The sequence below is a fragment of the Acanthochromis polyacanthus genome, chromosome 9 (assembly GCF_021347895.1).
Source record: "Acanthochromis polyacanthus isolate Apoly-LR-REF ecotype Palm Island chromosome 9, KAUST_Apoly_ChrSc, whole genome shotgun sequence".
In the NCBI taxonomy this organism is placed as follows: domain Eukaryota; kingdom Metazoa; phylum Chordata; class Actinopteri; family Pomacentridae; genus Acanthochromis; species Acanthochromis polyacanthus.
In genome coordinates, this window is record NC_067121.1 from 10229978 (window position 1) to 10246640 (window position 16663).

Genomic DNA, 16663 nt, shown 5'->3' on the forward strand with positions numbered 1-16663 from the left:
AGGAACTCTCGACAGGGAGGGAGGCGGGCTAAAAGGTTGTCACTCTGCAGCAATTGGGTAGGTATACAACCAATCAGCGCAACGAATAGGCTGATGTAGTTCCTAGAGCGCCGGAAATCAGAGGATGCGGGAGTTCGGTGAAGTCTTATTTATACAGTCAATGGGTGAAGCTCAAGTATATTACAGACATGTTAACAGAAATCTTTAAGGGCTGTGGCCAAAGCTGAGTCGAAAGATAACTGTTTATTGTGCGCAGCCATCTTCTTGTCTATCCTTGTTTCTATGGTTGTTTCCGGTTGTTTCTGTCAGAATCGTCGCGCCTCTGTTGTCACTTAGTTACGCCCGCCTTCTGACTCTACACTTCATGGTGATTCATTGGCCAGTTTTAGGAGCATCCAACCTCGAGACTTACCGAGGGTAACTAGACCCACCCTGGCAGAGAATTAAATTCGCTGCCATGGGTTGTCTAGCGTGGCTAGGCTAGTTCTTAGTAGTAATTTTGCCTCTGTCTGTTGCATCTCTACTCTCTGCTCTGTTGAGCGGGTCATTTCTCATTCCTCAGGATAAGCAGTACGACTTACACAACAATCACTTACACAGAGGAGAGTGAAACAGACTTGGTTGCATTCCCTTGACCCAATCTTGACAACGCTCAGTCATCCTCAAAATGGTTGAAAAGCGCTGGTCTTCCAACTGCGAACTGAGAAACTTGTGAGAGGAATGTCCGTAGGGACCCCTGAGTTTTTCTGCAACATCTTGAGTGGAAAATCACATCCAGCAAAAAAAAACAACTCTCAACCAAAAGAGCTTTATTTTGGCACTAGATAGATATTTTATCAGGATCTTAAAGTCTTATTTTAACTTCTTAAAGAAAAACAAATTAATTCATATATATAACTTACATATTTCAACATGCTTCAAGTGGAAAGCATTTTCCACAAGAATTTGTCTGTTAAAATGACTGCCAAATACAGCTACAAACTACTACAATTTTACTTAGCAGACACTTTTGTCCAAGGCAACATACGTCCGAGTGTACTTACAAAATAGTTTCAGCTGCCACACTAGCATTGATGAAGAAATCAAAATTTAGCTTAGAAAATACTTATTTGAACTGATTATTTTTCTGCTTCTGTGGAAGGATCACCAGACCTCCAGGACATGGTAAATCTACAAGTCCTAAGTCAAAAAGCAGCTGTTTGATCTTGGTCGCTGGATCTGAGGCAAAATTTTTTGACTCCTACACATTTTCAAGAAAATAAGACATGACTCTTTAATGCAATGGGAAAAACATCAGGTAGTGACTTATTACACCAAATTTCAATCCTCAAACATCAGAACGCAAGGTTTGTAGTTTAAAATTTTGGAAAACCAGATGTTTAGACCCCTTGCTTTCGCGTACATACCCAACTATCACTGTCGTTTTTCCTGCTGCTTATTTTAAACCAGAGTTGCTGTTTCCTTCATTTGACTCCAATAACGTCCTCCAATAGAAACACACCAGCTTCTTTGTCAAAGTTTGCTGGACTTTGTTGATTCTTTGAGTGAGCTGGATGGCAAACGCTGCAGCTAAAATGATCACAAACTGTTGCAGTTTTATCACACTGACCTCCCCTCAGCAGTGATGAATGAGCCTATATGTGGTGTGAAGCATACACAGAGAAACTGACACATTCCCTTTAATACATTGCAGATTCTTTTGAAACGTGGCACAATATTTTGTGCAGTCGCATCAATTTTTTGCATCAGGGCTCAGAAATGGCTGAAACACTCTGGCAAGAAGCTGATTGGAGATGAATGTCTTTCTTACCAAGAACCTGCAGGATGAATCACTCCCTATTTTGGGTTCCACACCTCTCTGCTTAGGATCCCTCTTCATTTTGATTTGTCATTCTCACCGTTCATCCCTCACTTCTCCCTCAGCCACTTTTCATACTTCGTTACTAACTCCCCCGTCTGTCTTTGTTTGTTTCAAGTGATCTCCTTTTAAATTGCCCCCCTTTTCCTCTGCACAGCCTGTTTTGTGTTGTAGTCATTAGTTTCCCTCCATCTGCAGTCACATTTTCATCAGTGAGAACCAATTTAACTGGCTATGTCTTCTTGCCAAATGTTAATAGCAATCTGCGTCTTTAAACGTTTTCTTTTCTCGGGCAACACCAACAATTATCAGTCATACTGCCGCAATTATGCCGGAGACAGGCTTTAAAAAGAATAATTGCGCCACTGTAATCATTTTCTAAATGAATTTGATTTAAAAGTGCAATTTAACTTTAATTGGAACCTTTTTGTGGTTGTGTGCACAGACTGCCGACTAATCAAGGACTGATTTATGTCCGTGTGTGTGTTCAAAGTTCCAATATTACATGTAAAGCTTGATCGCAGTGTGTTATACTTTTCCTATATACACCAATCAGGTATAACATCATAACCACCTGCCTATGTTATGGCATTTTAATATTGATAAAATGTTAAAAGTAGGTGAATAGGATGTTTAAATCAGATTTTAGTACAAACTATGATAAGACTAGGAAACCAAACCTGTCAGCCGAATTTATGTACACACTAAATATTCCCGTGTAAACCGCAGCCCATATAAGATGCAACCCAACAGAAGCCTATGGAACCTGTTAGTGATTAGGAAGAAAGAAACTTTGGCACAGCTCCCAAAGAAGAGCCGACTCTTTCGGCTCCCAAACGACTCTTACTTTAGTAGTATCTGTAGCTTCATATTTTAGCCTAACCTACCAAATATGAATGATTTGTATATTGATTAACCCTTTTCCATTCAGTATTTTATGAGAGGCCTCATAATTGCCTCATTTTGTGCATTTGATGTTACAAAAGCAGGCATTCTTACTTTTGTTAAATATTTTAATCAAACTTTTTTTGCACAGAAAGCAAATTCACAAAACACAGCACACAAACCCCCAGAACAGAACCAGAGCAGAAACAGCACCAAACAGTATAAATGTCCTCAGTGCAGGTTGGCATTCACAAAAATCACATGCCTGAGGTTGGATGGTCTGATACAATTTCTTCTTTTGGTGAGTATCTGCCCTGTTTTTGAGAAGATTCTCTTAGATGGAACAGAAGTTGCCACAATACAGTCTCCCCTCCATCACCTTCACCAGGTGGGGGAAGACTGAGGCCTTGGCCTGCCAGCAGCTCAGTGGGTCATCTGCTCGTTAGATGAGGGGCTTCTCAAGATGTGATCTCACCTCCATTACAGCATCAGCTGTAGGATTTCTCTTTGCAGCATCTCCTGTCGTTCTTTCATCACAGAGCCTCCACACAGCAAAAGTTTGTCGGTCCTCCTCCACTTGGTCCTCTAATTGTGGAGACAGCTGGATGCTGGGGGGACATTTTGCTGCTGCTGTGCTTTTTCTCTGAAGTGCCTCGTCAATAGCTCTGTTTTTACTGAAGCCAAGCTTCCTAAACCCAGGATCCAGTAACGTGGTTTCTGTGAGGACAGTTATAAACTCCATACTCCATTAAAAAAGTTAGGAGTTGCCTCGTCTGATTCACTACAAGGCATCGGCTTATTGGGCTGCATCTTTTGCACGACACATCACTGGAACTCACATAAGGCATAGGCTGAAAGTTCAAACGCTCTCTCTTTGTCTGCACTTGTGAGCTGAAGCCAAGGTCAATGCTAATCCTAGCCAAAATAAATAAGAAGAAATGGTTAAACTACATCATAAACGTTCCGATTGGGTCTTAAGACGATGCGTTGTGGGTTTCCGGAATGGAAAAGGAGTGTTTAGAAGAAGTTTGCATAGACGATGTAACGCTTTGTGTAGTAAGTTAAAATCTTGAGATTTTGCTCATGTTTGTCCTTACAGCCCTGCATTGAATAAACACCATTCGCATCAGACTCTGAAGACTGCTTGAAGACTCTTTCTTGATAACTTTTGATCCAGAATTAATTTTTGACTACATGCTTGACAAAACTGCCTGATCATCACTTTAGCAGGCAGACTGAGTCACGGCACCTAATATTGTGTCAATCCTCCTTATGTCGTCAAAAATGCTCCTGCACCAGGACGTTGGCGGTGGATCCTTTGGTTGCTCTGGGTTGTGCAGTGGGGCCTCTGGGGAATCAAACTTGTTCCACTGCATTATGCTGATGCTGTATCAGAATGGGGTCTTGGAAGTTTGGACGACAAATCAGCATCTTGGGCGATTGTCATGTTCCCCAAGATGTTCCTGATTGTGTCATGTTTTTGCGATGTGGTGGGGTGTGTTTTCCTGCGCAGGGATGCAAGTGACATTTAGGATTTCCATTTGCATGACAGATTTTGTTTGGTTAGGGGCAATGTTTATTTTGGTGTCTAAGTCTCATCAAAACAGATGCCAAAATCCAAGGTTTTCCAGCAGAACACCACATAGTACCAATATGATCGACGTTGTTCACTTCACCTGTCAGTAGTCATAATGTTGTGGCTGATCCGTGTACATGGGAGACATCTGATGTTTCCCAGCAGGCACTCTGTCAGTCTGACATGTTTTCAGGCTGCTGAAATTACCGAACCAAGCTCACCATTCTCATGTAAATGTTGAGCTCTCACTCGAGGCCCTTCTTTCCCTTTCAGCTACCCGTCTGCCTGTTCACTTTTCCACCATCTCTCTTTGGCCTTTTCCTTTCAGCTTTACTATTCCTTTTACTTGTGTCTCTCTCTTTGTATGCTCCAGTCTGTCATCTGTACCTGTCAGGTGGAATATCAGTGCATTATTAATGATACAGCAGCCTTTTCTTTACTTATCCATCCATCTCCTTTTTACAGCGGTGCTGCTGTCCACGTCAGGCTTCGTCTCCCATCAGCGGTAAAACAGAAGGAGAGCTGGGCAGCTCTGACCGGCTTTCCTCTTCACCACACTACCTGCACTGCTCTAATAACAACATGGAGACAAATTGACTTGGTTTCAGGTGTCAGTCTTTACAGGTGAAGTGGATTAGCTCAGTTTAGCTTTTGTTTTATGGAGCAGAATTACCCCTCAGTCTTATATAATCACAAATATAATTATATTGAGACTTTCAAGGGAAAATGGCAGTAAATTAGGTCAAAAAAGGGAATTTCTTGGAATCCAATTTTCTTTATAATTTGGTACCAATTAAGGGAAATAGTGATAGTGCTCAGTTAGTACAATTCCTGTTAAAGCAATCCAATTAATTGCTAGCATGGCCTGGAGAGACTTTTGTTCAGTGAACATTAGGTTAGTGGAGCATGCGGTAACAGCATTTTATTAGTAACACCTCTACAATCCAATATAGCAGCTCTGTCATACATTCTACTTTAATGGAGCATTATTTTTCCGACATTGTCCGGAAAACAAGTCTCGATTTTATGGTAATTGAGGTGATAGTGAGTCATGGTGATGTATCAAGCTGCATTATATTCAAATATGTCATATTTTTGCTCCCTAGGGTGGACAAAACGATAGAAAAACTTCAACAAAAAGTCTTGTCCCTGTTCCTCCTATCTCCTATACCATTACGCACAACTGCGTCACATTCTCCACACACAAGACTGTCAATGTGCATCAACTTTCCAGAGCAGACACAGTTGGCTCTTCAGTTGGATTTGTATGCCTGTATCAAAATTTTTCCTGCAGTAGGAACTATTCATGGATCGGTGTCAGATTTAATCGTTTCATAACAGCAGATGCAAGATAAGCAAAATAAGAAAATAATAGACACATGCAGTGCTAAAAGACATTTAACAGAATGAATTTTATAAATAATTAAAAAGATGAGCAATCCATCAAAAGCCAGACTAAAACGGAAGGTCTTGAGGTTACTTTGTAAATTCAACATTCTCTGCTGCCCTTGGGTCTTCACAAAGGCTGTTCCATAATATCAAAAAGCTGCCTCACTGCAGCGTTTTTGTTCTGAGTTTATCTTTAGTTAAAAGGTGACTAACAGAAGACCTGAAGGTTCAAGAAATTATTAAAGGTAAAAGCAAGTCCAGTCGACAGGTTAAACCAAGTCCATTAAGAGTTTTATAAACCAATAAAGGGATCTTAAAATCAATTCCAAAACAGACATATAGAAACAGGCAGAAACTTTAGAACTGACGTAATAGAAGCTCTCCTTCTAGTTAGCACATGTGCAGCTGGGTTTAAAAGCAGCTGTCGTTCTGATATATTGTTGTTGATTAGACCAGATACAACAGAGAGTGAATTATGCATGAATAAATGCATGCAATAGTCTCTCTGTGCTAGCTTCAGAGGGAGAAACTTTAATATTTTTCAAATGATAGATTGCATTCTTTGATGATGCATTGCTAAGCTGCTAATTTGAAGCTGAAAACTGAGATCTGGTCAAAGGTGACTGCGGTTTTCCACTTGTTGACATTGATTGAAAGTCAGTTCTTGCATTTTCACATTTCCCTCTTTTCGCTCAATACCAATAATGAAAACTTCAGTTTGATATTTAAAATACTCTTTAAAATATCATATATTAATCCTGAGTCACCAGGAAACACAGTGATGTATAGCTGTGTCATCAGCATAGCAATGGATATTGATGCAGTGCTGTTTTTTCTAATATTTCCAAGTGGTACCATAGTAGGTTAAAAAATGTAGGAACTAAAATGGAACCTTAAGGGACACTATTATTTAGTTTATAGCTTTTAGAAGAGCATTGTGCTTGCAAAAAAAAAATCTGTATTGGTAAGATGAAAGCTGAAAAAATTAAAACTATATTCTCTCAGTCCTTGAACGTATTGTGTGTGACATGCCGTTGCTTGAGTAAACTCAACTAAATTTAAGATTAATGTCATGATATTTTATCAAAGTCACTTTATTCTACCTGTGTGAGTGATTTTTTGACAATAAAAAAAGGTTTGCACTAATTAGATTCTGTAAAAAAAAAAAAATTCATATTCTGTACTTTTTGGCACAAATGTGAAGCTATGACCATCATTCACATTACAAACATTCAGGGACATTTTAGCTGAACAGGGTGGAGAAGTAGGGAGACAAAAAACAAATGGAAGTAGCAAAAATATCTATAGAATGTAGAGATACCATCTTTAAGAAATAACATTGGTAACACTTGCAGGTACTTGGAAAACTGTTGTGCATGTTCACTACAGTTTTTTTATATTTGTAAAAAAAAAAAAAAAGTTCATTTTTCTCTTTTTTTTGTCATAATTTATAGCATTTTAACTTTGTTTTTGCAGAGAAGACTTGTCTGAACTCTCTCTACTTTTAAACATGGTTGTGTTATTTCTATAGAGGTGCAGGACTTTATTCTGCAGTGAGAAATGAGTCCACAGTGAGAAAAAATGTGACAGGAGCAAACTGCCTGGAGTTTTAGAGAGCGGTGAAGTCAAGTCTGCAACAAAAAACTGTTTATAAGATTTCATCAATAATTTCAAAAACAATCCAAGCAAAAGCTGCTGTAGATGTATCTCTTTTTACAAAACTGCAGCCTGTAGCCTTGAAAAATGAAAGCAGCGAAAATGTTCTTTTATTTTATGGCAGAAATGCTGTAATTAGTTTTACTTTGCCACTGGCAGCTGTCTCAGTATTCAGCCAGCAGATCACTGCAGCTTTGTGGCTGACAGATCAGTAATGTCGCTCCTCCGACTGTCATTAACTGTAACTGTATTTCTCAGTGGGTGGCCAGAGCTGGTTGGTTGACAGAAACCATGGAGATGACTTTGATTTAAAGTGAAAGCCGTGACACAAAGTGTTCGGACCATCAGCCATAAAGTTCACCTCTGTTTCAATTATATGTGACAGCATGGACACAGTAAATTTTTGTAACGCCTCTTAGCCTCTGAGTCATTTGCCTCTGATCTCTTTCAGTCTAATCGTCACGAGTAAAGGTCAGAGTGTCTGCTCTTTTCTGTTCTGCTGTCACTGGACACGTCTGCTTGTCAAGTGCTTATTAGCTTTGGCCTTTAGGTCTTTAAAGATTGGCCTCCACCAGCCACCAGACCGACACTGATTTATTTTCACCGCGAGCTGTTCTGCTCGGCACGCCGTCAGGAGTGTTTTTTAGATCGTTAACAAAGTAAAGGAAATGCAGAAACTTTGCATCGTCCTGTTGCACCACCCCATCAGAGCTGACAAAAAACTAAAATAACACACACTACATATCCATTTCAAGTTGATAAATGCAGGTCTTTTGGCAACAAAGATGACCTTTTGATAGAGTGGTACACCACCCGACTGTGCTTCATAAGATGTTTTGAAAATGTAGATTTTCTCCTCCTGATTTTTATTGTCTTTTCTTTGACATTTAGTCTTTAAAATCAGATCCTCAGGAAACATAGCAGAACAAAGGCGACTGGCCTGTGCTTGACCCAGAAGCATTGCAGTTACATGGCGTTTGTCTTGTGGGGATCTGGCTCTGTGAAGCTCCAGTTATTGAGGAATGACACTGCTCAGCGTCCTGGAAAAGCTGAGCAATGCCAGGGTGCTGGAACGGAGGCACCAGCCACTTGATGAATGCAAATTCTGTCCTGGTTGTGAGACAATGGAGCAGCTCTTGACTCCTGCAGGGGAACTGTTGGGCCGTGAAAGTTTATCCATCCAGTGTAATTGTGCATTGTGGACTTAGAGATGATTTATGGCTATTTTATGGTATTTACTGTGGGAATTTGTGATGCCAAAGGTGGAACATATTCACATTCTACTTAAAGTCCTTCATTGATCATTAAATAAAACCTTAAAAACTCAGGGTATGTGTATCAAAGTTGCATTTTTAGACATTTCTGTCACATGAAAAGAATCCCTACCTGCCTTAAAATGTCTTAGAAGTAAGTCTACACTGTTACTTCCTCTAAATTGTGCAGATCTATGAAGTCTCTGTCTTTCTCTTCACCATACCTCCCCACTCGCAGCAGCTCACAGCACACCAGCTCACCTACAATTCCTGCCACTCTGCTCTCAATGAAAAATGATACTACAGAAAGTCCCATTCTGCAACTAGTTGGGATTCGTTCCTCAGGTTCATTACATTACAAAATCTGTGTTTTTAAGAAAGTAATGTTGCAGTTTAAGCTATAGCGGTGACTGCTTGTTGCACTCAGGATGTGTCTTTTTGCACAGAAAACATACCATATGCAAATGAGTCTTGGAGATACTTTTTTTTTTGCTTGAGTATTTCCATCTTCTGCCTTTTTATACTTTCACCACAATTGTAAAGCTGTTGTGATGAACACATCGATGCAATGTAATCCAGTAATGTGCTAGTATACTTTATTTTGAATTAGTCATTTTCCATAATAAGTGCTTTCACTTCTGGAAGTGACTTTGCAGGACTTTTACTGTGACGGTAATGAGTGACTCTGTAACTTTTCACTTGAGTAAAAGAATAAAATGCTTTGTATAACCGTTGTTAGAACTGTTTGTGAGCTTGTCATCAGTTCTGTTTGGAGTTTTTGTGAGAAAATGTCAAGGCTGAAATGTGGAGCGTTTTAGTCACCTCAGACCGACAACGTGATTTTTGCTTCCCTCAGACTTCCACCTCCACAGATTGGTTTGTGACTACGTTTTTCAATAGGGTCAGGTGTTGTGCCAAGATACTTTGCTAGAAAATTTTGCAGAGCAAGTGGGTAAAGTTGAGATTAACTAGCAGACTGGTTTGGTATCAGCACTGATGCAGGCAAATCATGTTGAACTGGAAGCTTGAAAGTGAATTGAACAGCAGATCTACGTTCAGCCGTTCTCTCAAAAAGTTGCTACACTTTCAGGTGGTGGCTGCTTCTGGGGCTCGCCTGACATTAGCTGTTTGACCGACTGCTGTACCGAACAAATGACACAAAAATGAGGCTTTGTGTGGCAAACAGGCTCTCTAAGCCCAAGGGTAACACGTGGCCTGCTGCTCTGATTTTTGCCCCTCCACCAAAATAACCCAGCACTGTCCCCTGGAGGCTTCACATGAATTCTGTTTGGAGCTTTGTTTTAAAATGTTGGCACCCTGCTGCTGCAACAAAGAACAGACAGCATCCTGGTGATATTTTTATGCTTTTCAGGAGCTTCTGGACTCCAAATGTGCAGCATCTCCTACTCATTCTTTTTTTTTTTTGTATTATTGGTGGTGTATGTTTAAGCATGTCCAGTCCAATCTCTTGTTCAGTTTGCCCACTCACATTGTGGTGACTAACATCCCTTTTAGAGACCAAAATCAGAAACAAGCGATAATTTTAGCATGAAAATTTGGTCTAAGGTTAGGGCAAAGATTGAGAGAGCAGTAGTTAAACATATGGTTGTAGTTATGCATCAGGAAATGAATGTAAGTCAGTGTAAAGCCCTCAGAAGGGATAGAAACTGTCCATGTGTGTATAGCTCAGTGGGACTCTGGTCAGCAGCCTCCTCCTTCAAAACCGTCCATCTGGTGTTTGAGCTCTGAGGCGTCGCTTTGGCCTGACCAAGCACTTTCCTACACGCACAATCATGCACACACAAAGATTCCTGCCTCTTATTACTGTTCTGTACCTGAAAACAAAGTCAAATTTAATGACAAACAGCTTGTTTATGAGTAATTGATAGCTTTCACCGCCTCCTTTATTGACAGTGTTTTGGGATGAGACGCGCCGCTACCAGCATAATCTGCAACAAGCCAGTACAAACCAACCTCTTTACAAACCTGCATTTGTTTTGGCAAACCCTCTTATGACTTTAATCACCCTACTGACCCAGAATATGACTGATCAATATGCTCTTTATTGGTGAAATGTAATACAGGAAAGGAACCTGTGCAGGTACTGCAAAAGCAATCGATTCTTGACACCGCAACCTCTTACTGATGATATTTTATATACTAAATGATAAAAATATCAGGCAAAACTAATCAATTGATCACACTACAGCCTCTTAGCAGTGCTATATTTGGTGAAATGGTCTGGGCAGCGAATCAATACCCGGCACCACAGTCTCCTACTGATGATGTTTCTTGTGGGAAATGATGCAATGGGCTACACAAGAGTGCGTGTTGACTTGTTGTTTGTCAGGAGCTCAACATCTCAGCGGTGAGGTTAAAGGAGATGCGAGCGTGAGACCTCGCTCTGAGGACGTCGAGACATCTGAGGGCAAAAATTGCTCCAGTAATTGCAGATAAAACAGAAAAAGAAAAACACCAGATGCTTCTTCTGCTTCCTTTTGTGCAGCTTTTGTTGTTTGTCTTCTGGTTTGGCAAAGGGCATTTGGACAAGCAAAGGAATTTTAAAAACTGTGCGGTACAGAAAAAGTTGGCTGATGAGACTGGTGTGCAAAGGTTAGGTTCACACAAAAAATGTTCATCCTCTACTGGAGGGATTGCCATTAAATTTTGTCCATAAATTCACATCCTCCTTTGGTGGTCCTCTAATTTTCCTCTACTGCCATCATCAGGTCAAAACTGTCTTTGTGCAGTAGTCAGGTTCTAGTACCTCCAAAATTAATGGCATTCCTGTTATTCTGCAGCTCTGTTTTATGTTTAGCACTAATTGGCATGCTAGCACACTGAAATACAAGGTGGGTCATTTAATATATTTAATATATTAATATTAATATTTTAAATTATAATTATCATGCATGGAACATGTGTCCCACAAAAACCCTGTTAGCAAAACCATTTCAGCTGGTAGAAGAAGAAAACAGTGAATCGCGATACTCTGGAGTTAACATCAAACAATTTTCCTACAGAATGGATAGAGCAAAGCTATGTCCTCTCTTCTATTTTTTAGATTTTTCATAACATTGTCAGCCTTACCTCATATTATCAGAAAAAGACTAATTCTTTTTACTTTTTTCTTTACTTTTTCACATAACTAAGTTTGTCCTCTTGGTCAGCAGTAACAGCTCGCCAAATATCTAACTCCTACTCCTCAGAAAAAGCTAACATTAGCATGAGTTAGCAACCCTGTTACTGTGATTAGAGTAGGTTTATCAAACAACAAATAAAACATGGGATACAAATTTTACCACTGATGTGTAAGCTAAGCTAATCAAGCCTTTCATAGCTTATTCCCTAATATTAATGAATATGTAGCAGAAATTTGTAAAAGAGAAAGTGCATTAAGCCCAACCATCTTCCAATTCTGGAATGACCCAGGTGCTTGACAAGGTAAATCTTGTACCTGTGAACATCAGCATGCTAACAATGTCTTTGTGAGCATATTTGCACCGTGATACTAGAAAGTCAATTAACTACTGTCCCTCAACCACACAGAGTTGCAAATGTAGCTGCTGTTATGTTCTTGTGTTAATAAACAGCAACAAAATGTATTATGTTTCTCTTATTTTCTGTGTGTGTGGCGAGGAGGTGTCCACATTGCAGTTTGTCATACAATCCAGGTACAGGCTACAAGACACATTTGGTGCATTTGTGTGCAGAGAAAGTGAGGAGGTGTGAAATCTGTCATTCAGAACATCTGCTATATAGCTCTGCATTTTACCAATCCCAAGACAAATGACAAACATGCATGAAAAGCTGCGAGGTTTCAGGTTTGTAAAGTGGAAAATTGTTTAGAATTGGCAAAGGTTTTCACTCTTCTTTTGATTTATGAAGACAAATGAACCTTTGAATCCCAGCATGTGCTGAGTCCAAACTAGCTTTCGGTAATAAACAGCAGCAATTAGAACGCCTCGGCTTCTTTAAACGCTGTCTGTTTCCACAGAGCCGTTGACAAATGGGTTTTAAGCGGCTTCATGTGTGAAGAAAAATGTGTTAATTCTACACATGAAGCAACAAATTGTGACTCGGTGGTCAAACAATTCATTCCTCACGCGCAGGTGATTAGCTTTTAGCTCACATAGGTTGAGATGTAAGAAATCAATCTTTTTTCGTTTTCCTCTCTGCAGGAGCCGGAGGTTGGTCTCCTCTCGTCTCAGACAGATATCAATGGTTGGAGGTCGACTTGGGCGAGCGGACCAAGATCACCGCCGTCGCCACGCAGGGTCGCTACGGCAGCTCTGATTGGCTGACATCCTACCTGCTGATGTTCAGCGACACTGGACACAACTGGAAGCAGTACAGACAGGAGGACAGCATCGGGGTGAGTCCTGAACCTGTTAACTGTAGTAAACAACCAACGTCAGTAGGATAAACAAAAAAAAAGACGAAGCAGAACTGAGGCTCATGCTTGAATGCTGCCTTGAAAACCGCCTCACAGCTGCACCGTGGACATCGGATAACAATGAACACAGTTGATTACAGCTAATTTTCCTGGACTACCACAGTCGTGTTTGCTGTGGATATGCTGTTTAGCAGTGCTTGTCTGCAGGGATCAGCTCATCCTGCCCATCCAGCAGAGATAATCACAGTCATCAGGAGCCTTTGACTCTTCATTAATAATGGATGAACCGACGAAAAGAGCTCTGCTGACTGTGTCGACCTGTTGCCAAAACACTTAAGCTGCTGTTGATGGACGCAGAGTGGGACAAAGAGGCAGAGACCATGCAGGGCGGTCGAGAGCTAAACTTAGAGAGGGAAAACACCAGCGTGTCTTTTGGGATTAAAATGCAAAGTGCTTCAGTGCTTTTGTTTATGTCCAGTGTCACTTGTCTTTTCAGGAGAAACTTTCATGATTTGACTTTTATATGCAGAATTAAGTCAGTAAGTAAGTAAAGTTTATTTTTATAAAACACTTTTCACAGATAGAAAAATCACAAAGTGCTTTACCGTAAAAGAAAAAGAAAATAAGACATAAAAATACAGTAAAATAAGCCCTCACGATGTAGAGCCACATTGCTCATAAAATCACACGTAAAATCATACACATAAAAGCCCTCCCTCAACTAAAAGCCTGCTTGTATAAATAAGTTTTCAGCTGCTTTTTAAAAGAATCAGCTGAGTCTATGCATCTCAAGGAGACAGGCAGCACATTCCACAGTCTAGGAGCTACTGCCTGAAAGGATCGGTCACCTCTAGTCCTAAAAAGCGTGCATGGAACAGACAACAATCTCTGACCTGAGGACCTCAGTGCACAAGCCGGTGTATGAGGAACCGTAAGGTCAGAGATGTAAGAGGGAGCTTGATTATGTAGAGCTCTAAAAAGTAATCATTAATTGCTTTAATTAAGTGCAATTAATGACAGGAAAGCAAACAAATGGTGTAATAGTCTTGAGATGAGATAGAAATTGCCTTTAGAATGAATTGAGTTTGCGATTGCAGGTTATTTGACATCAGAGAAATATTCTATCACTTGGGAGAGTTGTTGTTTAATTTGTGCAAAAACTAAAGTTTAAAGATGACAATTTGTTGTTTTACAAGACTAACTAGTTCTTAGATTAAAGAAATGACACAGTGTAGAACAGATTAAATAAGAAGATTTAGAGGTGTTGGAAGGTGGATTTTATGAACTCTGGACTGAGCCTGTCTTGCCATTTTACTCTGCTTCCAATCTTTATGCTAAGCAAACTCATATTGGCTACTTTACTTAATGTAAATACACAAGTTTTGCTAATTTCTAGTTAATTGAACTTAAAATGTTAAATATTTTAATTTCATATGACTTCAGAATTTAATTGCACAAATCCATATAATGACCCATTTTGACTTAAAATTTTGAGGACAACTTCTATTGCCACTACTACTACTACTAATAATAACAACAATGATAACAACCACAACAACAACAACAACAACAATAATTATTTTTTTAATAGCAAATTTGATAAAATCCAGGTCACAACGTCTCCAAGGTGGCAAAGTAAAACAGAGGAGTCATGAAATCATCAGAATTTAGAGACGGATAAGAGCACAACATGACCCATAAATCTAACACAGAAATAAAGAGATAGGAATATGGTTAAATGACCTAAAAGAAAGATAAAAGCAAAATAAAAAATTAAATCACACCAAAAAGGCATATAAGTGGAATGCATTGTTACAGAGTTAAAAGAGACTTTTTGTAGTTTGAGAAAGTAGGCATGATGGAAATTGCCGTATGTCTTTGTTAAATTTAATTGTAATTGTTTCATTTCATAACAATCAAAACAAATTCTAACTATGACAAAGATTCATACTAATTCAATCACCAGTCATGTGGACTAAATAAAAAATGTTTAATGCAATTTAATGTCTTTAGCTTTTTTAAAATTTCTTTTCTGTAGTTCAGTTAATTTAACTCAGCTAAGCCTTTAAACATTACTTGGCTTACAGACTGGAATCGTCCCATGTAGTTCTCAGCAGGAAGAGTTCTGAACAAACGCAGCACCAGGTGATTCCATGTGCATGTTCTCTGGTTTATGCATAAAAAAATAAAGATACTTGCTGTAGCCTTTGGGGTAAATAAAAACGTGCTTTGACAAGGTTACATTTGCATAAATCATGTTGAAGATGTGCATTATGTAAGAAGGATGTGGTTTCACATGGGTGTGAGATCTGGAAAGTCTGTGCTGCTGGTTCATGAAAAAATCAGTCAGACTGATAGAGAGATGTCACTTCATGTGTTCTCACAGATGCAGCACTCTTCAGCGTTTTAACTTTGCACAAGCACCATGTTGGACTTGTATTTGTCCCGCTGCGGTTTGGAGTCTTTCTGTGGAGTAAATAAAACAGTGATGACTCCTGAGCCGGTTCTAAATATGTTTCCAGTGGCTTTAATACCAAATAGTGCAACAAATATTTAAACCGTATCGTGGCCCACTGTGAGAGTGGACATTTATCTGGGGTGAAGCCACATTTGTTACAACGCTGCAGAGAGGAGCTTTTGATTAGAAGTCGGAGCCGAAGCAATTTCCTCTTGCGGAGGGAATCCAGCTAATCTCAGCACTGAGGGTCTTTTCTGGGAGAGCAGAGAGCGGATCGTCAGCTGAAAAAACATGTTGATCTGACGCTTTACATAAACTGCACACAATCCCAGTCACATTTCAAAGTGGCTCTGAAGTTCTGTGAGTTTTGTCAGCCGGGCTTAGAGAGTCTGTCAGAGGAGAAAGTTGATGGCGGAGCTGCTGGATCAACCGCAACCTGTTTTCTGCTTTCAGCTTACTGGGCTGAAGGCCAGCCAAGATTTCTCTCTTTTCTCCTGTATTTCTTCCCACCTCGCTTTTGCTGCTTTCCACTTTGAAGAGAGGAAAATATACCTCTATCACTATCAGTTCTGTTTATCTTTGTACTGCCACATGTTTGCAATATTTTGTATAGATAAAAATACACAGAAATGAAGGAGCTGTCGGCTATTTTGAGTGCAGGATAGGATGCACATTCACATCAACATGAAGAACACAGGAATTGTTTACCACTGTCGAACATACAGCCGAAACTGAGCTTCCTAAAAGGTAAATGAGATGCTGTTCTGTCCTCAAAGTCATTTCTGGTTCATCAGCTGAGAGGAAAAACTGTTCAGCTGCTTGGTCCAAAAATAAAACTCACCCATGATTTGTAATTCATGACCCTATTCTCATATTATCCACAGCACATGCACACTAGGAAAATATTTATTGCTTTCACGTCTAAAATTTGTTGTTGTGTTGTTTTTTTTCTGCCACTTGTGTGAGTTTGATCATAATCCAGACAGGAATACAGACAACAGACATCACTACCAGTCACACAGCGTCTCTTCATCGTGTGAGCAGATCAAACTGCACTCTCTTATGATTTCAGAGGAATTAATAAGTTAATTATGTGTCTAAGCTCTTTTCAGCAGTGGGAGAGCCAGTTAACCTGCATGTCAACTTCAAGGGAGGGATGTAATTATGATAGATCGCCTGATGGGAGAGATGG

General features: G+C 39.8%; 1 protein-coding gene across 1 annotated transcript in view; it reads left to right on the plus strand.

The window, feature by feature from the left end:
• LOC110953195 (contactin-associated protein-like 4) overlaps positions 1–16663 on the plus strand; it is a 180053-nt gene that overhangs the window by 52360 nt on the left and 111030 nt on the right. Inside the window, exon 3 of the mRNA XM_051952983.1 lies at positions 12799–12992. Coding sequence (XP_051808943.1) covers positions 12799–12992 — 194 coding nt within the window. The remainder of the gene's footprint in view (positions 1–12798; positions 12993–16663) is intronic.